The following is a 22,837-nucleotide window of genomic DNA, read 5'->3' as shown; positions in this document are numbered from 1 at the left end:
GTCCCAGAGCCTTTGCACTTACTCTTCTTCTGCCTGGAACGGGCTTCCCCTCACTTTTCATGGCTGGTCTCAGCTTAAATGTTGCCTTCTCAGAGAGGCCTCCCCAACCCGTCTACCTCAAGAGGTCCTTCTCTCCATGCTGTCCTATACTCAGCCTCCTATTTCTTTTCTTAACAGTATTTAGCACGCTCTATTTATTTCACGTATTTGTTTACTAACTACTCTCTCATGCACCAGAGATGAGGGTGGAACCACTTCTGTCTTGTTCATATTTGTATGTCTAGGACCTGGCATGGGGCCTGGCACATTCTGAGTTCTTATTAAATGTTGTTTATCACTAAAATGACTTCCAGTCCCCCCAAGTTCCCTTTGTCTTACAGCTCCACTGCCCACCACAGTCTGTTCACTCTTGGGTCCAATTTCAGATTTCAAGTAGAATGTCAAGGATAGCTTCCTCTGGTTCATGTGTTTATCCCTGATTCACACGGTTGTATTCAGGGAGTGGGATCATGTGGTATAACCTAGACCCATCTCCTCAGCATAGTTTGGGGGTGGGGCAGCTCCTCTCAAAAGGTAATAGACAAAATTCAGTTTCAAATAATATGACACCCCAAATGCCTCTCTAACAGTGCCTTGTATGGTAGATATTAAAAGGTCAAACTAAAAGCACCTGGTGAAAATTTCATCTGCCAGTGGGCCATTGTTCTGGACACCTTTTTCAATCCCATAAACAAGGGTGCAGATTATAAACCCCCTAAAAATAGGAGTCATGGTTCTTTAGTTACCACTGTGTCCCTAGCACCAAGCACAATGCTTAGTGTTCATTACTTAGTAAATATCGATCAAGTGAATGAATGGTTCGATTTGGTTGAAATTAGAAAGTAGCCTAACCCATCAACTAGAAATACAAGAAAGGAATAACGAGCCCCTTGGACCCCCTCCCCCAGTATAATTGGCCTCATTAGCTTGCAGTGCATTCCATCCAAAACACAGGCCATTTTTCTTCTTGAGAAATGGAAGTCTGGTCTCTCGCGGCAGGATTCTCGGCAAGACATAGCCATTACACCATTGCCCATTCTTCATCACTTCATATGGAAATCTGTCAGGAAAACCAAAGATTGATTGTAGCTTTTATTGATCTTTTCTTGGCCTTTGACTCAATGGATACGAAACTGGTATGTTAGGAATGATGAATGATGTGGGCACAGCTCTCTCCCTCCCAGCCCCGCTGCCCATTGTCCTATAACCCACCATCTTGATACTTCTGGGGGCTGCCACAGTCTGGGAGGCAGTGTCAAGTTCAGATAAACATTGTCCAATCCTTTTTAAGCCTGTACCTTCATCCCTCAAGCCCGCATTTAGATGATTTGCATGCTCCCCTGCTGTATAGGAAAGGAACATAAAAATGCTTCCTCATAAGGATGGCATGGTTTTGCTGTGATGAACTCATGGTGGCCTCAAAGGCTATCTGTGCTGCCTAATTACCCTCAAAAGAACGGTTTGTGGTGGACTTGGTGCCATCTGCAGATTTTCACATGTGAGGTTTCGACTGTTGAGGACTCCTGCCGCCTGATACATAGTGATTGGTATTTTTGCTCCAGCACGAATTTGAATGATGCCTGTGAGACTGTTGTACAGAAAGATGATTCTTGGCTAATGAGTGATTTAGCGGCCCGTCCAACGTCCCTGACACAGTGCAGCTTTGTTCTCTATTCAGGGTTGAGGAGGCTTTTTATTTTCATAGGCATTTTATGGGAAAAATTATATTCCATGTAGTATTTCCAAATTGAGACATTAGTGAAGGTACCAGCAGATTTCCCTCAGGAACATCCGAACATCAGGACTGCGACATTCTACAGCTAAAATCATCATTTCGGCAGATGTTTCTTCAAAATGGACCTGGCTCGTATCGAAGTCTTAAATAGCAGCTTGACTCAGCGAGGTACCTCCAGACATGTTTATCTCCGAGCATTTACCAGTAAGTTAAAGTGGTTTAAAAGTGTGGGGGCTTTTGCGGATATTTTTGGTATCTTTGTGGGTGACTTTGAACCTTTCCCAGGCTAAAATTTAAAATTCTTGCCACCATCTTCTATGATGTAGAATCTGAGACCTTCCTCCTGAAATTATTTATGTATCATAACGGAGCCAGCAATCTTTGACCGTGATCATTATTTTGTTACTGCTGTCACTAGTTTTAATGTTTACTGAATGTTGGCTACGTGCCAGTCCCTGAGCTAAATGCTTTAGGAGCATTTACCTGTCCAACCTTCCCAAACACCTGTGCAGCAGGTATTATCTGATTATGCTGCACGTTGTGGGGGTTCAGGAGACATTTGTGGGGATTGAATGGTTCCCCATTTAACTGATGATCTCAGAGAGGTCCCCCAGCCAGTGAGGGGTGAAAGTGACATTCCAACCCAGGTCTCCCATGGGCTCCAGGAGCCCCAGGGCCTCATCTCTCAGTCTCTGAGCCCAAACTCTTACAGCCTCCGCTGCTGAAAGGCTGGGTTTCTAAAGAAATGAAGTTGATTGTCAGAGAAAACTACTCTTCTGCCCTTAATCAGCAGCACAGAGAAGCTCTGCCTTAGGTTTCAGCTCAAACATCTAATTTCAAAGTCTCTTCTGGCCACATCTTCACAAGCTTGATTTTGAGAAAAATGTTGATAAAAAATTATCCAAAGAGACATCCATGCCATCAGTGGTCTAAATTTAATTCCTGGATTAATCTCAACCATAAGATAGCTGCAAACACTTGGCCTGCTGTCCTTGGCCTCTCTTAGACTTGCTTCTCTTGGTCTGTGCCTTGATCTTATGCCTTCAACTTGCCCTGATGGACAGAGTGGAAGAGGGCCATACAGAACTAGATGGTGTGTCTCCTACAGAATGCTCTTGAGGACTTTTCTCAGTGTGCCACAAAGACTCACTTTTAAGAGGACCTATGAGGAAAGTTTTGCTCAGGGCCAAAGGTACGATGCTCCCCCTGTGAAGCTGGTTTGTTGTTAATCTTACAGGTAGTAGGGAGCCTGTAAAGGACTTGGATTTTTTCCTCTTTGCGTTGTCCTCCAGGAAGCTCGAAGCCCTCTTTCTGGCCTTGCCTCTAACTACCTTAAGGGACTTTCTAATCTGATTCTCTTATTTTTACTTGATTTACCCACACCTAATCTGCCCTTGTTCTGAACTTGCTCTGTATCTAATTTTCTCCTTTGAATAAAATGTTTCAGAAAGGGGCACCTGTGTGGCTCAATCAATTAAGTGTCCGACTCTTGATTTCCTCTCAAGTCATGATCTCAGGGTCATGGGACCAAGCCCGCTCCCCACCCCCAACCCCCGGGCTCCACGCTGGACTCTGGAGCCTGCTTGGGATTCTCTCCCTCCTCCTCTGCCCACCCCCTCTCACATGAGCACACACACATACACACTCTCTCTCTCTCAAACAAAAAAAAAAAGATATTTTGGTAAGGTGCTTTAAACATTTCTTAAAAATAAGATAGACATAAACTGTCATAAGAATACAAAAAAAATGCTCTAAACTTTTCCACACAAGAGACTTGGGAACAGCTACTTCCTTAGCACCAGCATGATCTCTAGTTTCAAAACTCGGACAGAGGGGGTGCCCTGCTGGCTCAGTCAGTAGAGCATGCAACTCTTGATCTTGGGGTCATGAGTTCAAGCCCCACATTGGGTGTGGAGTTTAAAACAACAACAATAACAATTAGACGTGGAGACACTCTACTCCCAACCTTCTGCGGGTCCAGGGTTGCTCATGCTCTGCCTGGTGGCCTCCCATCCCTGCGCTGCCGTGTCCCTCCCCACAGGATGCGTGATCTCCTGCTGCCACAGGGACCCCAGCTCAGCTGCCCGTCTCTGGCTCCTACACCTTCTACCCGTCTCCTGGGTCTTTGTTCACAGACTCAAATGGTCTTCAAGTAGTGGCGTGTAGTAGTTCTCTGGTGTACTAGAAAAATACTTTCAAATTCTGGCCAGTGTGTCACTGTTTATTTTTTATATAACCAGAGACACAAATTGTTAACAGATTGTTTACTTGGTAAATTCCTCACAGGAAATCAAGTTTTCTGCCTTGATTGTGGTTTTTCATATGCCCAGGAGGGACATTTCTCATATGTGTCTCACACACACACTCTCTTGGTGCCTCTTGGGTAATGTCCTTCGCCTCTCCCATCTTGTGCCAGAGCAACCCCTGCCCTGCACCCACCCCCTCAGCTTCCAGTCAGACTGGGCTCAGCAGTGTGTACTATCCATTGTCGCAAAAGTACATCTTTAACTTGCTCAAAAGTATATCACGTTAGGGGTGCCTGGGTGGCTCCATGGGTTAAAGCCTCTGCCTTCCGCTCAGGTCATGATCTCAGGGCCCTGGGATGGAGCCCCGCATCAGGCTCTCTGCTCAGCAGGGAGCCTGCTTCCTCCTCTCTCTCTCTGCCTGCCTCTCTGCCTACTTGTGATCTCTGTCTGTCAAATAAATAAATAAAATTAAAAAAAAAAAGGTATATCATGTTATATACCTTTGTATGCTGTTCTCCTGAAGAGAAAATCTTTTCATTGTTTTGAAAAGGCTTTTTAAGAACGTGTGCTTACTTCTGAATTTAGGCAGGTCCACCATCAGAACTGTGGGATCCAACAACTACAGACACTCTCTCTCTCTCTCTCATTGAAAACCACTCTTTTACTTCTCTCAGGGCTGTTAATGCTGAAAAGGAATCTGGTCTGTTTTCCAGCATTTCACCATGGGGGCTCTGAACATTCAGAGCTCTTTTTCAGGCCCTCAGAAGCCAGTCTAACCCTTTTAACTCACTAACTGCCCCCTGCGGGTTGGGAGACCTCCCCCAGGGCAGCAGGAGGGAGAGTGTTTGAGGTGTCACCGAGGGCACTTCCCAGTACCCCTCCGCTGAGGCCCTGGCCTTCCAGCCCCGCCCTGTCTCAGGTCAAGTCCCTGCTTTCTTCAGGTACATACCCATCTCACTGGTTGGAGCATCCATAGTGGGTTCTACAGCTGGCTTCCCCTGCTTTCCCCACCAGGTGAGGGTAGGGCAAGTCACACCCCGGGTCCAGCATGGCCGCCATGGCTGACTGACCACTGAGGGCTTCCGGTTTCACGCCCCACTGTTACGCGTGAGCCCCAGCTAATATTCTCATTTGTATATGAAACTATCTTACCCATTTCATTAAAGCAGTGACTTTGGTTTCCTTTATGTATAAGAAAAGGATTGTATGCTTTTTGGCCTCAGCTTTTAATCAGTCTACTGTAGTTATCACTGTGGCGCAGTCTTTCAAAATATCTCAAACCACATTTGCTCTAGAGATGTGAAGACTTTTTAATTACTCTGGGAACACCTTTCAGCCACTGTCTGAAGTCTGTGTTTGATCCCTGGGATAGTTCCACAATTTCCCTTCTGAATTCCTCCTTTGGATGCTTCCTCTTCTTCTTCACTGCGTCTGCTCTTGCCAAGGTCACAAAGACGTCATCGCTACCAAATCCGCTCCTAATTGTAACCTTCCAGGCCCAGTGTGCAGCACGGGCCCGGTGAATGCCTTCTCTGGGATTTGTGCCTCGGCTCCCTGCTCTGCCCCCTCAGCTTCTTCACGGATTCCCTCTCTTCTGCCCAGTCCTCACATTTTGAGGCTCCTCAGGGTTCCGTCTCAGACACTCTGTTCATGCTACACACTCCTTCTTGGTGATCTACCCTGTGGCTTCAGTTACTGCCTTCAGACGGTGACTCACACGTCCTTATATTCTTCCCAGATCTCTAGAACCATCTGCCTGGGTGCCCACTGGATGTCTCTCCTGGGAAAGCCTGTGGGAGGCTGAACCTCAGCGTGCTCCAAACTGAACTCAGTTTGTCCCTCTTCCTAACCCCAAACCACTGAGGGAATGGCGCTACCTTCTTTTCAGTTGCGAATTCCAGAAACCAGGAAATCTCCCGTACCCCACATCCAGTCTCCTAGCAGACCCTGTTGGATTTATGTCCTAGACAGATTTCATGGCTAGATTGCTCTCTATTTACAGGGATGGGCACAGACAATGCTAGACAGTCTTTTGAGTGGTGGGGAGATAGATACACACTTACGCATGTATATATATGTGTATGTATGTGCATGGTAATATATATGTGTACATGTGTGTATACTAACTCAAATTCCACACCCACCTGATGAGGTATTACTACCCCCATTTTACTAGAGAGATAACCAAAGTTCCAAGAGATCAGTAACTTGTTCCGGATAGAGCTTGTCCCGTAAACTCATCCCAGTAGGTTCTGTTTACCAAGAAGTTCTGTTATCTGTGTGAGGGCCTCTTCCAATGCCCTTCAAACTTTATTGTTCATTAAAGTCACTTGAGGAGTTTGTTTAAACCCCAGACCCTGATTCATTATGTCTGGGGTAGGCTGAATGGTATACAGTTTTTACAAGCTTCCATAATGGAAGTGACTTTAAGGTCTTTACATGGTTTTCATTTGATCTGTTAAGGAGACAGGAAAAAGAAAAGAGCAGGAATGTTTGCTTCTGTGTCCTCCCCTCTTAGTGTGACGTTTATGTCATTTCCTCCTTCCCTGAGCTTCTGGCACTTCGTCTTGTCGCCCTGACATCTCGAAGCTTCCATTCCACCAGTTTTGATAGGATTACATCCAGATTGTCAGAATGCTCAGCTGTAATTAACCTGAGTCTGGGGGCTTTGATTTCCTTAAGGCCATAAAGAGGCCATAAAGAGTTCTTTCCCAAATACACAGCTCTGTCAACATCATCTTGATGCTTTCAAACAAACAACCTTCAGCATCTCTCCCTTGTTTATGGAATAAAGAAAGGAACTGTTTAGCCTGACATTTAAGGCTTTCACACAGCCTCTCTCCAGCCTGTCTTCGGAACCTTTGCTTATATAGTCCGTGATCCATCCCAGCATGCCTTCACCCACCATTACCCAGGCCCCTGGGGCCTCTTTATGGCTCTCTTTCCTTCTGAAATACCTTCTTGAAATAGGTGTCTCTTTTCAAAGCAGCCTTACATGATCCCCCAATGGGAAAGTCATCTTTTACTTGTTAGACCCTTCCATTTCTTGGGGCACCTGGGTGGTTCAGTCAGTTAAGTGACTCTTGACTTCGGCTCAGGTCATGATCTCAGGGTCATGAGATCGAGCCCTGTGTGGAGCCTGCCTAGGATTCTCGCTCTCCCCTCTCCATCTCCCCTCTGCCTCTGCCTATCGCCCTGCTCCTCCCCATCTCCATCTCTCAGTCTCTCACTCGCTCTCTCAAAAAAATTTTAAAAAGAACCCCAGTTCCCTTGCCTTTCTCTGTGGTACCTGTTGTATTTTACACTGTGATTAGTTGTGGGCATTTCACCTTTTCTAGACAGCAGGGCTCATGCTTCTTTCATTGTGGTTGTGTCTCCAATGGCATTAGCTCACGGCCAGAGGTCCACGTACTAGCTTAAAGATGGATTTTGCTAAAAATCTAGTGTCTGATAAATTTTTTTCTTTTTAGATTTTTTTTTATATTGCTTCCCAGTCTTTGTGTGTGTGTGTGCCTGAGTGTGGATGCCAGCACACTTCTAAATATACTTCTCTGATTATAAAGGGAATGCATGTTCATCATAGAAAATTTGAAATAAACTGAAAAACACAGGAAAATTAATCTGTAATCCTACCACCTAGAGGTAATCACTGTTAAGATTTACTGTATGTCCCCTTAGAAATTAAATTTATATACAAAGTGGGTTTGTATAATTTATTGGTGTCTTTACTTTCAAACAAAGTTTAATCTTTCTGAAGATGTAGATGCTCTTCCACAAACAACTTTTTCCTCCTCCCATCCAAATGCCTTTCTCCCTTGGATCTGATGCCATTGGCTGTGACCTCCAGAACCAATACCACAGGGTCCTTGTCCTGGAGTTCCGGGGAAGTTTTTAGGCAGCAAGTGAAGGTATCTGTTCTCAACCATTACAGATCTGAGACTCTGGAGTAATGGCTTCCACAAGAATAACTTGGCTGGTTTTAAAGCTTCCAAATGATCACCTTTTTCTCTTAAAACTGTACAAATTCTGATCCGATAGTATATTCATTTCATAGGCCTGCAGTCACAAATGGCCGCAAACTGGATGGCTTAGAACAACAGAAATGGATTCTTTCTCAGTTCTGGAGGCTGGAAGTCCAAGATCAACATGACCGCAGGCCATGCTCCTTCTCAGAAGGTTCTAGGGAAAAATCATTCCTTGATTCTTCCTGCTGCCTGCAATCTTGGCCATCCTTCAGGCTTGTAGCCAGCTCATTCTGGGCTCATTCCAAGGCCTTCTTCCCTGCATCTCGGGGTCTGCAACCCCCTCTTGTCTCTTGTGAAGACACCAGCCATTGGATTTCAGTCCCGCCCAAATCCAGTATGACCTCAACTCAATCATATCATATAACATGAATCGTATTTTACCCTCTTTGCAAATAAGGGCACATTCTGGGATTCCAGATGGACGTAAATTTGTGGGGATACCATTCAACCCAGTGTGGTTAGTTTGAAGCCCTGGGGAGTTTATTTTCTTTCTTGATGACCTTTCCTGCCTGGATTTTTCTCAGATGATCTTCTTCTTCTTCTTTTTTAAATTTTATTTATTTATTTGACACAGAGAGAGAGAGATCACAAGTAGGCAGAGAGGCAGGCAGAGAGAGAGGGGGAAGCAGTCTCCCTGCTGAGCAGAGAGACTGATGCAGGGCTTGATCCCAGGACCCTGGGATCATGACCCGAGCCGAAGGCAGAGGCTTTAACCCACTGAGCCACCCAGGCACCCCTCTCAGATCTTCTTCTTCACTCTTTAATTTTAAAGTTTCCTGTAACTTCTCCGTGTGTTTCTCTTTTCATTAATTTTGCCTAAAACATTGCATTTCTTTGATTCTTAGTCTCTGGTGTTTTTTTTTTTTTTTTTAAGATTTTTATTTATTTATTTGTCAGAGAGAGAGAGAGTTAGAGAGCATGCACAAGCAGGAGGAGAGGCAGACAGAGGGAGAAGCAGGCTCTCCACCAAGCAAGGAGCCCAGGATCCTGGGATCGTGACCTGAGCTGAAGGCAGCTGCTTAACCAACTGAGCCACCCAGGCGCCCCTTAGTCTCTGTCTTATGTCAGGGATGAATATTGTCTTCTTCTGTGTCTTTGATTATTGTTCATTTCCCCCTACACACACAAACAGTAAGAAAGGTCTTTTTCTGTCCTTTATAACTCTTTCCTCTCTCATTGTTTTCGTTTCATTTAGTTCCTTTTCATCGTGGGGAAGCCTCTTAAATAAAGAGTATATTTACTGTTGCTGTTTTCTACAATGAACATTTTGCTTCCCATCAACAGGGATGTTAATCCTGCATTTGCGTTTTTTGGTCCTCTCTTTTTTAACCCTTTCCCAAAACTTTATACACCTGATGCAAAGCTCATGTCTTCTGTCTTACTGAGGACAACAACTACTTTTCTGAAATTTTATTTTGGTTTCAGAGTAAAAACATGGTGTGCTTTCCTTTCTCGTTTCCTAGACCATCTGTGGCAATTTTTTTTTTCATAGCTCCCATGTTGGGTTGTTTTGCTTTGTTTTGTTTTTAACAAAATCTTCAAATAAAAACAAAGAGCTGTTTGGACCTTGTATTTTTCAACAGACAGAATATATGACTGGCCATCAGCTCTCATAGTTCTTTTGGGTGCCGTAGCTTCTCTGAGCTGACGAGCTGAATGGCCAGCGGTTGTGCAGAGCTCCCTGATCAATGTCGAGTGTCTGGCTGGTGTTTATCTTGTAAGCTCTGCTGGAGGAAGACAGGATGTTCTCCACACTTGGCTTTGGCTGCTCTGAACCAGTGATGGCTCCAGAATATATATGTCCAGCAGGGGCTGGGGTGGGGAGAGGGGGACAGATAGCAGTCTGGTTGGAAGAGGAGTATGGAAGTAATGTATGCTCAACTCTTTACCTAAGCTTGAGAAAATGGTATCTGTGTGGATTAAAGAATACAATGGAGAAGATCATGAGACTGAATTTTTCCCCGCCCCAGTCGCCCTTGGGCATCATGGCAAAACTGTCTGTGCTCCCCGGAAAGCCCTGTTCCAGGACTCCTCTTGTCTTTCTCCCTACCTGGAGTGCCAATATGGCGGTAGCTACCTCAAAATGCAGCACCCGTGCCGTGTAAGGATGACTCCCGGTGTCTTACTGTCATTCTCCATATAGATCCAATGTCTCTCAGCCAAGATGAGACCACGTTGGGGCAGATAAAGTGCCCTCCAGCTTCCTGTGCTGACCGCAGAATTGTTCTGTGTCAGGCAACAATGTCAGTGACCAAATGTGTTTCTCCATTCTTCTCCATTGGCCCTAGAGTAAATAGAAAATGTCCTGAAATCTTGGCCAGAGGATGGACAGTCTTCCTTTGGACTCATGAGTTGTCTTCTTTTGTGCTGAATCCTCACAGGTATTTTATGGGGACGCTGAGCATCAGGGACTGACAGTGATATATTATTTTAATGAAGAAACCAAGACAGATAGGTTTTGAGGTGGAGGGTCAAAGAGTGGCACTCATCCTGACAGGTCTCACGCTTCCCGATAAAACAAGTGGGGAGGCCGTCATCTCTCTGAAGAAAGGGTGTATCTGTGTGACTGACAAGCCAGGGCCAAGATGGGAGACTTAATGGAACGTGAGAAAGGAATTCGGGAGAAAGGACCCAGTCTAGCCAGGGTCAAGTAGCCTGAGTCTGCTGTCGGCCTAGTCTCGTCTTTGAACACAGAAGGAAAAGAGAGAGAATGTCTTTGGTAGCAAGCAGGTTGTTGAGGCTGGGGCTTGAGGCAGGGGGCACGAGGACAGGTTGGCAGGACAGGAGACCCATGTGTTGGGGAATGCAGCACTGACGTAGCCCACCACAGGCCCCAGCCCGAACCAAGCCCTAAAACGCCAAAGTGTCACAAAGTGTCACAAAGTGTCACAAGCCAGTTCTGTGACATCCGAGCTCTGCCAGTGCTGGGGGCGGGGGACGCACATGGGCGACAAAGCCATGAAGTAAATGAGGTCATTGGATTTGAGAAAGCAGAGCACGTGAGTTCAAGACAGCAGGTGAATCGCTGTGACAGACGCTGTGTTTACCGAGGATGGTCGCCAGGGAGGATGATGGCACTAAAGCATCTGAGACCGGATCTGAGGCCTCGGTGGTTTTCCTTCAGTCAACATCCGCCATCCCGGCTGGACCAACCCGGATGCTCCAGTGCCCCAGCCCGCGAGGCTTTCCCCTGGCCCTCGGCACAAGCAGAGCAGGATCAGGGGAAGAGAGGCAGGAAGAGAGCGTCTCCAGCGCCCACCCCACTCCTTGCCTCTCCTGCAGACAGCGGCAGTGCGCCAAGACGGACCAGGACACTGGCCCAGGAGCCACATCTCCAGTCAAAGGATGGCTTGTTCTGCCCAGCTTTAGGCCGATCGACCCCAGCTCTGCGCCATTTTTTTCCCCTTTCTCTTTACTGAAACATGGTTAACACACAGTGTTCTATTCATTTCAGGCGTTCAGAATACCGATTCAGCAATTGTTTTGAATGGAAACATTTATACTTTTCTTTCATCCCATCTGAGCAGTGCCTTCGAAGTCAGGTGTGGGGGGCGGTGTATGCGTGTCCGTGATTTGCATAGACAGTCTCAGATGGGTCTTCTGGACTTGTGTTTGTGGTTTAAAAAAAAAAAAAATCTTCTGTTGGAAATCATTTCTCAAAGGCCCTGTACACCTTCCAGAATAAATTTCATTATAGCAATGGAAGCTTCTCCACGTCCCCCCCTGCCCCCGGCAGAGTTCGTCTCTTCAGCCTCTGACCTCCCCCAGCACCCGGTTTTTGCTACTGTTACGACGTTTAACCAGATTGTGCGTGATTTATCTGTTTATATGTTTGTTTCTCTCCCACCAGGCTCCAGCTCCTCCAGGGCAGCGATCAAGCTGCATTTGTCTTTCTAAGTCCAGCAGTTAGTATGGGCCCTGAAAAATAGGTTCTCGTGAACGTTTGCTAGAGAGACCAATGTTTAAGCAGAGCTTCCAAGCATTTAAATTCAGCATTAAAAGGTTCAATCAGGGGCACCTGGGTGGTTCAGTGGGTTAAAGCCTTTGCCTTCGGCTCAGGTCATGGTCTCAGGGTCCTAGGATCGAGCCCTGCATCGGGCTCTCTGCTCAGCGGGGAGCTTACTTCCTCCTCTCTCCCTGCCTGCCTCTTTGACTACTTGTAATCTCTGTCTATTAATAAATAAATAAAATATTTTTTAAAAAAAAGTTCAATCATACTAAGTCTAATAATCAGAGCATTTTATATTCATCATTTTGTTAGTAGTATTCGTATATGTTGTCATGACATTTATTGAGTATTCCCTATGTCCAGGCACTGTTCTAGGCTCATTACATATTTTATATTATTGAATGTTCTCCACGAGCCTGAAAGTGGCTACAATCATTGTCCCTATTTTAGAGACAAAAAAAAGGCAAAATTTAGGAGGAAAAATTAAGTGATTTGCCCAAGGTTACATGACTACTAAGTATAGAACTGAAATTTGAACCTAAACAATTGGGTGCCAGAGTCCATACTCAGAACCACTTATTGTAAAGAAAGGAGATGGGGAAGGGAGGGTGTAGAACTTTGAAATATTATTTTTCTAATATGTACCTTATATTAACTTTTTGAGATTTTTTTTATCCAGGTTAAACTACTGTTTCTGTGATTTATGTACCTGACTGTGACCTCTGTAGAGTGCCTGGTAACAGAGGTCATAGGGAATCCTAGCACTGCTTTAGAAAGGAAACAGACACCAGCCCAAAGAAACAAAGCAATTAAGTAGAAAGAGAAAAAGCCTTTTTTTAAAAAAAAATTGTGTATTCATATTAACTTAGGAAATATTCTCACTTAATTGCTGATAATATTAAGTGAATAATACTCTTATTTACAGTAGTTAATGAATAACATTTTATGCTTCCTGTTTCTTCTGTTAAATTAATTCATTAAATCATACAACTGGATATAATTGCTTGGATAGTACTTTTTCCAGAAATAAAACATCTGATGCATTGAACACAGCTTAGTGTTAAATGAATCCATTTACACTTTGGCTGAGTTTGGACCAACACCTCTACTCAAGATGCGAAATTACCATGAATTTTCACCGTTTATAGTGTATTTAACTAACTCATCAGAAACCAGTTTGGTTGCAGTCGCCCAGCACCGCCTCCACGTCTAGCCTCTCTCAGTCCGGCCTGACTACACTTTCTGTGACTATGGAAATTTGGGATTTGTGCCATCCTGCCGAGTAGCCACAGGAGAGCGTTGAGCACCTGCATGTCAGTAGTGCTACCGAGGAACTGAGTGGGGTTTTTAAAATTTTATTGGAAGTAACATAAAATTTATTTATTTATTTATTTATTTATTGACAGAGAGAGAGATAGAGATCACAAGTAGGCAGAGAGACAGGCATGGGGGGTTGGGGAGCAGACTTCCTGCTGAGCAGAGAGCCCTATGTGGGGCTCGATCCCAGGTCTCTGAGATCATGACCTGAGCCGAAGACAGAGGCTTAACCCACTGAGCCACTCAGGTGCCCCAGTAATGTAAAATTTAAATGGGCCTCATGGCCGCGGCCCCCAATAGTGGGGGAGCCCTAAAGGAATCCCTCACGAGTCAAATGATCATTTGTTTCGCCTCCTCTCTTCTTGCTCTCTCTCCGACCGTCTTCCTCAGCACCGCCCTTCCTTTGGTGTGTGACTGAATCAGAGAGGTCAGACAAGAGGAAGGAAAAGAAAAGAAAAACCCTGCCCTCTTTTCTTAGTATTACTGATGTGATGCTTATGTGAACACCCTGTCTGTGTACCTCTGTATCAAAACAAATGCAAAAGGATTCTGCTGCTCTCTTCGTGGCGGGAACGCTTCTCAGCTGCCTCCCTGTGAGTGAGCGGCCTGACCTGTGGGGATGGGGCCCTTGCCTCCTCGGGAGCGCCCCCCACCCCAGCCCAGCCAGGGCCCCCTCTGTGTGGCCGCGTTCTCATTACCACCCTCTAGAAGCATTACTGGTACTTCAGGTTTCTTTTTCTTCAGAAGCCAATTTTCATTATGTGTATTTTCCTGGAAAATGTCCATTTTGTGGAAGGTTCTGATAACGCTTGCACCGTCTCAAGAAGTATTGTCATGCTTTAAAAAAATCACTTTCTTCTTCATAGGTATGTTTTCCTTAATATCACTCTGTGTTTGTGTTTGTCCTTTGCTTTTTTTAAAAATCAGACTTGCTGGTGATTTCTTGGAAGTGTTTATTGACTGTACTGTCTTTTTGAATCTATAATTTCTGCTCTGATCTTTTATTGATTCCTTGCCCTTCCTTTCCTTGGGAGTTGTGCACTGCATTTTTGGTATCTCCTAGAGGAAAAGTTGAGGCACCTTCCCCACCTAAAGGGCCTTGCTCGCCACATGCCACCCAGGACTTGGACCCACCTTCAAGGGGAGAGAATTAAGTCAAACAGCCGCCTTAAGGGAAATGGGTCTGGCCATGTATCCAGGGCATTCCATCCCCATGGAAGATGGCAGCCGAAACTCCACAGCACACTGACAGGGCTGGGGCACGGGGCTTCTAGATTATGTGGTATTGGACATTCAGATAGGTGCTAGGAGACATTATTTCATTCCTGAGTCAAATCTTCCAACAAACGGGAGAGTTTCGATTTTTCTGTACCTGTAATTGGCCAGATCACAGGTATGAGGAATAATAGAAAATTACCAACAGAAACAGCTTCTCTTCTGCATTAAAAGGATTTTTTTCCTGTGTTGTTATTCTTCTCATCCCCAAGTTCACCGGAGCACTGTCTGCTCTCACATCGGCTGGTGTGCTGGTCCTCTGCAGGCCACAGCCAGCATGGGGCCTGGTGCTTTACGTAGGCAGCTGCCCGAACCGGCTGTGAGGGGGAGCCCCAGGACTGCCATTCAGCCAGCCGGCACCAGGTCACTCTGTCAGCATGACTGGCGAGTCCCCTGCGCAGCTCCGGCCCCAACCCCCACGCTCACCTCAGGCAGGCCCTGTTGGCAGTCGCCCAGGGTATTAGCCGGATGTGCTGTGTCTGATTCCGTTACCAGCAGCCCGACTTGCCCTTGCACGTGGTGATTCACTGGTCGTTCCTGCACGGTAGACCCGGCAGGATGTCCTTGAAATTTCTTGCATGAGTCATGAACCTCTGGTTTCTAGGGCTGTGTAGATCTTACCCCCAGTTTCATATTCCTTTGGTCATTTCGGTAGGAATTAGGCCTTGATTTAGTCACAGATTTCTTATTTGGTAAGCATGTAGTGGACATCTATACCGTGTCGGACAGGATCCTTCATTTGGGGGGTGCGGTGGTGAGAAAAATAAGCCATCAGGGTCTCCGTGGGGCTTATCATTGGGGCGCAGGAGAGTACAGAAGGAGAAGCGGCATGAGTCCCATAGTCACACAAAGAAACGTAAATCACAGCTCCCAGGAGCCCTGAGGTCAGCGAAGTCCCCTGCAGTAGAGAGGGCAGTGGACGTGGAGGAGGAGTTCTTTAGGGGAAGATGGGAGACTCTGGGCCCCTGGTGGGAAGGAGCAGGGTGCTGGGACAGACATGGGACTGTGGGACACTCGGATTTGTAGTTTGCCGAAATTGCCCGGCGGTGTGCGGATTGGGTCAGAGATGGTGGATGGGTGCTTGCTCAGCTTGGTGTAGGAGGCAGGTGCGTTCATCTGGGTGAAAGACGACAGTCACATGGGTGCAGACGGTGGTGGCTGAGATGGTAAAGGTGTGAGGGGCAAACATGTCAGCCTGAAGCCCAGGTTCCGTGCCTGTGGGCCTAAGATCAGAAGGAGCCAAATTCCTTCCAGCCATCAGATCATTAAACGTGTTCTTCCTTTCTGCTTCTTGAACCTTTGAAGCAAAAGAAGCAATTAACTTCTTGTTCTAATCTCACCACAGGAAAGGGCTTTATTGTCTCTGCCTGGCTGTGTCTGGAATGTAGTGGGGGAGATTTTATTTTTTGTTCGGTGAATGAATGAGTGAATCAGTGGATGACTGTCAGCTCTCTGCCCAGGCCTTTGAGTCCTGGTTGAAACGAGCTATAATGAATCCACCAACCTCTAATTCAGGCAAGCACGTGTCCCCCTGTCTCTTTATACACCTGTGTCTGGTGTATAATTGATGGCAGGTCTCTTTTCTCTCTAGATGGGATCTCAGAACACTTCTCCCAAAGCCCTTGAGGCAGCCTACGCCAAGAACACTTGACTTGAAACCTATTTGCTATAACCTGTATTTTAATATTTTAACAGACAATGAGTAGGAGCTCACAAGCAAAGAGGAAACTGACACTGAGTCCTCTGTGCTTCCCCCATGATAATGGCAATGACCCCAGGAGACCTTCATTCATCTTGTTCTTGTACTTGAGAATTGGCCTCTCTAAACTAGGAAACAGTCCACCAGACCTCACTTCTGACATTGACTACAGAGTACGGGGTTCCCCAGGGCCGCTCTCAGGTTCAATAATTTGCTAGAAGGGGACTCACGGATTATAGTGAAAGCTGAAAGGCTCACTTATGCTTTATTACGGCAAAGGGATACAGATTAAGATCAGCCAAGGGAACGGACGCATAGAACAGAGTCCAGGAGAATTCCAAATGCAGAGCCTCCCAGTTGTCCTCTCCCAGTGGGCTCAGGGACAGCACTAACCCCTCCTGTCAGTGACGTGTGACAGTATATGGACTGGGACAGCTCACCTGAGTCTTCGTATCCAGATCTGATACCGTGTAACCCAGAGTACCGCTCGCCCACAGGTCAGGTGTTTCTCCTGTGTGGCTCAAACACCCTGGTAAACAGACACTCCTGCAGGACATTCCCAGGGCTTGGAGGTGACCTCTCAGGAGCCAAGGGCAAAGGCCAGAGCTCTCTGGGGCGGGGCTAAGTTCTTTACCACACAGCCTCTGTTGCTCATCTTTGGTTTCCTAACTATGTAATAATCTGATGCCACAAACAGCTAAACATATACGTAACAATATTTTTCTTTGTTTTTAGAAACGATTTTGCAGGATAAAATTTAGGTTGAAAACCTGGGCCTTTTCATGGACATTCCACAGAGGACTGTTAGGTGGGGCAGTGGTTAGGTCAGGGTGATGGGTGGGGCAGTGGTTAGGTCAGGGTGATGGGTTTCTGAAGTCTGGCTGCCTGTGTTCACATTCCAGGCCTCCCAGGTACTAACTAGGATATGACCATGGCTGATTATTTTACCGTCCTCTGCCTCAGTTTCCTTATTGGTAGATGAGAACAATGATGGTACCCACCTGCGTTGCTATTTTGCGAGTTAAATGAGAGAATGTTTGTGAAGACCAGAACGGTGCAAGGCTTCTAGAAGCACTCAATAAATATTACATACTATTATTTCTATATTTATCGTGAAAAAGATTTATCTGCCTTTTGCAAATAATTTTCCTTGGGAAGGTTTGTAGAGTTTCCCCGTGGTTTTTCCATTTTCACACTTCCATATCTCTTACCACGAGTGAAAATAGGAGATAATCATCTTTCTTCAGAAATCGTGTTATCTTTTTTACCAGGTAAGTCTTGAGTTAGAAAGGGAGGAAATGTCTTCCCCCAGGGCAAGCGCATTCGAATGAGTCTGGGAAATAGAAATGCTTGGCAGATCTTGGCTACAAATTGTGGGCAGATTTAAAGGTTAAAAAAAGACATGTCATTTTCCCAAGTTGCTACTGAGAAATCTAGGAGATTTGGGAGAAAATAAGTTAAATCTCGAGTCAGTAATTTTAGGACTGATGCGCGAGTCCCGCTCTCCCGCATCTCATGCTACCAGTGAGCTCCTTGAAGACTATTTGCAAGCATTGTGTTGCCAGAGCTCAGATAGAGCCTGCCTGCCTTGGAAGGGGCTAATTGGCCTTTTGGAGACCATTTAAAACTGAATGAAGCACAAGAGCTTTCTGTGACGTTAGCAGAGCCTTGAGCTCGTGCCAGCCATTAATTGTTTTTCAGGCTTTCCTGTAAAGACGGCCGAACTTGAGACTTGGCTTTCGGTTTTGCCATCTGTGAGCTGCCCTTGTCCACGTGTGACGCGTATTAAGATTGTTTTTCCAGGGAGCATCGCTTTGTCATTTCTCGGGATGGGAATAGGTTCACATTTAGATTTTATTGAAAACGTTCACATGCAGATTTGATGCTCTTGTTTTCCTACTCTCACGGGTTAGGGGGCGGTCACTCTGTAGCTTCCTGAAGACTGTGGAGACTAACCGTGTGAGGGCTTGGTGGACCAAGCTTCAGAAAGACCCATTAGCTTCTGGGCTGGGCCCTCCAGCTGTCGTTCCTTGGCTTTGGCTGACATAGGACAGATACAGACAGACAGAAGAGGCTTTGCCCATGGCAGCCCAGCTCCCTAACTGATTGCTCTCTTGTCCCCTAGCTTATTTCCAGTGATGCTGATGGTGCCATCCAAAGGGCTGGAAGATTCAGAGTGGAAAATGGCTCTTCAGATGAGGTAAGGGAGTCCCCGACCAGCCTCCACCCCTCCCCCCTCTATTGTCACCAAGCACGTGATTATAGCACCTGGGTTATAGCACTGAACAGTTAGTGATGCTCCTAACTGCGCAAGACTTGCCTAAGTGCAGCCTGGGAAGGGCTCAGTGGAGCTCTTCAGAGCCTCACCAGAAGCAGACATGAAGGGAAAATGCCATTGTTCTCTGTATGGAAGGTGCTATTAATAGGGCAAGGGGGCGTACCCTTTCAAAGATCTATAATAAACCCCAGGACATTAAGGTGGTCTGCCAGCCGTGGGACCAAAGAAGAATTCACAGCCGGGGCACCTTTTGTGGGGTGTCCCAGAAGCCCAGCTCTCCCCTCTGCCAAGCTGCTCAGCTCAGCATCGCCCTACAAGCAACACAAGGTCCAGGAGAGAGATGTAAAAGTTACTATAATTACCAAATGTCATCTTTATCCAGGGAAGATACCAGGAAAGGTGTCTGCCCACCATCCTTGGGCCTAAGCCCTCTCTCAGGGGTCTCCTGGTCTTCCCAGCTGCCGGCCGCAGGGACTCAACTTGCTTGTGTTTCTTCTTCAGACTTCCACTGCCCATCCTGCCCCTTGAGGTCTACCCCCCAAACTGCGGAGTGTGGTGTGAGCCCCGGTGTTTTTCCATCTCTGTTACCTACCTCCCTGAGAGGTAGGCCATCAGAGTTCTTTAGCACCCCTGCCCCAGCTTTGGAGAATCAAACAGGCCTGGGTTCAAGTTTTCACTCCCCCATCTCCTAGCTATATGATCCTGGGCAAGTAGCCCAGCCTTTCTGAGCCTTGGTTTCTTCATCTATAAGATGGATAGTGTCTCAGGATTATTAGAAGGAGTCAGTGAGCCAAGCTCGTAAAGCGTTCAGCACTGTGCCCGCCATATTGTTAGCAGTCAGGAAGTGACAACAGGAAGTGACGATGGTGGGTTTGTTAACTTAACCACTGCCATATTGCCAGCCTTGCTTTCCTGACCACCTCCTTGATCAGATTCCTGAGGAAGGGCTATGGGTTTACCTTGAAAGTCCACAGCATTTGGAAGTCATTTCTCATCTTCAGCTTTGGCCTTCACTTCCCATACCAGAGACATGGGACCTTCGCCATTGCTCTGTGAGGTGCAAGGAGGCCATCCTATCTGGACTCCTGAAGAGGTGCCATGTACTTCTCATCCACAGTGATGTCAACTGAGCCACACAGAAGAAGGATGTCCCTGGGGAATTTGCTTCTGAATCTTGGAAACAGCCCTCCCCAAATGGCCCAGCTCCTGAAATGAGATGGTCTTAGCACCACAGACTTGGGCAGCCCGCTGTGTGCCAGGAGCTAAGCCAGGAGCAGAAACACTGAGGCCTCATTTTCCAGTGCTCAGAAAGCTAGTAGCCACTGTGCTGAGTTTTTACTTTGAGAACCTTAAGTGCCAGGGGCCCCAGAGGTTGCCCTGCCTCCAGACATCTTTATGCTCCCCAAATTTTTGTAAACCTTTAGCCCAGCCTGAACCAAGCAAAGTGTGCTAGACTTCCCCCAACGCTATATAAGCAAAGCTCTGCCCCCTGCTGGAACCTGCGTCAGGAGGAGAGCCACCCATCCTAAGAAAGACCTAAATGTGGTCCTAGGATCCCCGAACTCTCCTCACCCAGCTGTGTCCCCTGGCCCTGCCCCATCCCAAAGGACGTGTTCTGGACCCGGTCAGGGATTAGAACTCGCCTCTGGACGATCATGGGCAGGCGTGGCTCTAGAGTCAGACCACCTGGGTTCAGATGGTGAGTCCACAACTCACCAGCACGGTGACCATGGGCAGTTCACTTAGCATCTCTGAAACCATTTGGTGGAGTTATTGATTTCACAAATCACTGTGGTCTGTTGTGTCCAAAACCCAGTCCTGTCTCAGATTGCCTCTCTGCGAAAGATGATACCAAGGCTTAAACGCTGTTTTCAATTTTGTTTCTATTAGAGCCACCAAGCGGGTGTGCTTGGCTGGAGCACGGTGGCTCTGTTTTATATTAATGGTCTTCCACTAAAAGCCTGCGGCCAGTGTTAATGTACACCCTGATAAAAGACCCAAGTGCGCGTGAGACTCAGAGGGAAACCAACCCAGCTTGCTCGGAGTCCGTTAAAGCCATCCGTGCACGAGAAGGCACCGGATTTGTAGCTGCTTAAAATTTTCAGGCGCATGAAGAGACAGATTGCAAAGTAATTTCATTACTGGGTTATTTCTCCTTTTGTTATTGCATTTTAACTGTTCTTTATACAGTACGGATCCTAGACCCTCATCAGATCCATGATTTGCAAAAATTCTCCCCCATTCTGCAGATTGCTTTTTCACTTCCTTGATTGTGTCCTTTGAAGCACAGACATTTTTAAATATAATGATGTCTCATCTACCTCGCTTTTCTTTTTTCTGCTCATGCTTTTCATGTCATTTCTGAGAAGCATTGCCTAGTTCAAGGTGGCTCAGTCACTTCTTACACTTACTGTTCCAGGGAAGACAGTGTCGGATTTGCCTCGTTTTCTTTCGATACAGTCAGGATAATGGTGTTACCATCTGTGGCAGATCATTTCCCTGTGTGACGTTGCGGGGGCTCTCTGCCATGTGATTTCACCTACTGTGTGCCCCTCTGTGCGTGGCCACAGAACAGTTGCTGGTATTGTTCTTGAAAATGAATTTTTAGGATTACTAGGAGGCCCAGGTTGAGTCTCCTTTTGGTAGGGCATTCTAGATCATGAGTTAAAATAAATGCCTATTGGGTCTTTTTCTCAGTTCCTGACACAGAGCGGCCCAAACCTGTGAATTTCCCAAGTGCAGAGAGTGAGCAGTGTGTCTTTTGTCATGTTAATGAAGTGGCTTTTGGGAAACCCCTCAGGATGGCGGCTGGTCACCAGAGAAACCTCCCATACAGTTATAGGGTTTGAACTTCCTTTTCCACCCCTGACCTCCAACCCTGGGGAAAAGAGAAGGGCCGAAGATTGAGTTCAGTTGTCAGTGGCCAATGAGTTAATAAAACACAATTTCATTGATGATTTAATCAATCAAAGCCTCCATAAAAACCCACAGGATGGGGGATCAGAGAGCTTCTGGTTTGGGGAACACGGGGAGATTTGGGGAGCTCCACACCCTTCCCCATGCTTTGCCCTGTGCCTCCTTAACAGAGTTATATCCTTTTATAATGAATCTAGTTAGTAGTTAATCCAGTAATCTAGTTAGTAAAATGTTCCTCTTGAGTCCTGTAAGATACTCTAGCGAATTAATTGAACCCAAGGAGAGGGTCATTGGATCCTCCTATCTATAGCTGGTTGGTCAGAAGCACAGGTGGGATGAGCCCTTCACCTGCGGGACCGAGGCTGTCTTCAGGTAGATGGTGTCAGAACGGATTTGAATTTCAGAACCCCCAGCTGCTGTCAGAGAAGTGCTTGTTGATGTGGGGAGAAAACACATATTGGAATTGATGTCAGAATCAGAGGGGCTTGCACATTCTCTTGCCAGACACAGTAAACTAAATTCCCAGCGTGAGACTTTCCAAACCTCCCTGGTGCTGCAGAACAGAGTTGCGGGTTTATGTGAAGGCTGGTTTGCGGGCACACCACCTCAGAGACACTCCCCGCTCAGCTCTCCTGGGCACTGACAACCTTCCCTGTAGCCTCTGAGGTCCAGGGGGTCTCTTCGGGTTCCCTTTTCCTTGAATGTGTTTCCTTGAACGTGGGGCCCCTTTGGAGCTACAGCATAATGGGGTGGGGGGTGTCTCCTATTACACTGACCTGCTTCAGCGGGTCTGGGGCTTTGTTGTTTTGCCCTCTGGCCCCAGGAAGCCACCAAAACTCAAGTTTAGTTTCACCCAGACTGACAGATATCCTCAAGCTGAAAAAGGTGGCCATGGTCCCCCCTACCCCTCTGGGTTCCCACTTGGCTCTGTTTGGGCTGCCATTTCTGGACTATCTCGTGAGCACAGCAAGGGCTTTTAAGGAGATGATTTGAATATTTTTTGAGCAGTTTGAGTTTTTGCCACAGGAAGGTTAGTTGAATAATCTAGCCCACCATTACCAAACACAAAAGTTGTCTCAGGAGTGTCTTTTCCCATAATGCGTCATGTCATTCATTCAGCTCTCATTCGTCGGATCCTTCCTTGGTGCCAAGTAGTCTGTGCACTGGTGATGTAGGGGGTGGGTAGGCTTGCTGAGCTTCCCGCCTGGTGCCCTCGCAGACCGGCGGGCGGAGGAGTCAATGAACAGGTGCACAATACCGTAGGCAGAAAGGAAGTGTTGGCAAGCACTATGGGGAAACCAGATTGGGGTGTGGCACCAAGCGAGAGGGAGAGCCCCACTTCGCTGAGATGGTCAAAC

General features: G+C 46.7%; 1 protein-coding gene across 5 annotated transcripts in view; it reads left to right on the top strand.

Annotated features, from left to right (window-relative positions):
- Positions 1 to 22,837, top strand: part of GARNL3 (GTPase activating Rap/RanGAP domain like 3) — a 143,658-nt gene that overhangs the window by 43,175 nt on the left and 77,646 nt on the right. For all 5 annotated transcript variants that reach the window (XM_059410765.1, XM_059410764.1, XM_059410766.1 and 2 more), the window contains one exon: positions 18,411 to 18,485. In XM_059410765.1, the coding sequence (XP_059266748.1) occupies positions 18,411 to 18,485 (75 nt within the window). The remainder of the gene's footprint in view (positions 1 to 18,410; positions 18,486 to 22,837) is intronic.

This window comes from Mustela nigripes, chromosome 9, assembly GCF_022355385.1.
Source record: "Mustela nigripes isolate SB6536 chromosome 9, MUSNIG.SB6536, whole genome shotgun sequence".
In the NCBI taxonomy this organism is placed as follows: domain Eukaryota; kingdom Metazoa; phylum Chordata; class Mammalia; order Carnivora; family Mustelidae; genus Mustela; species Mustela nigripes.
The sequence above is the reverse complement of the archived record's forward strand: the minus strand, read 5'-3'. Positions and strand labels throughout refer to the sequence as shown.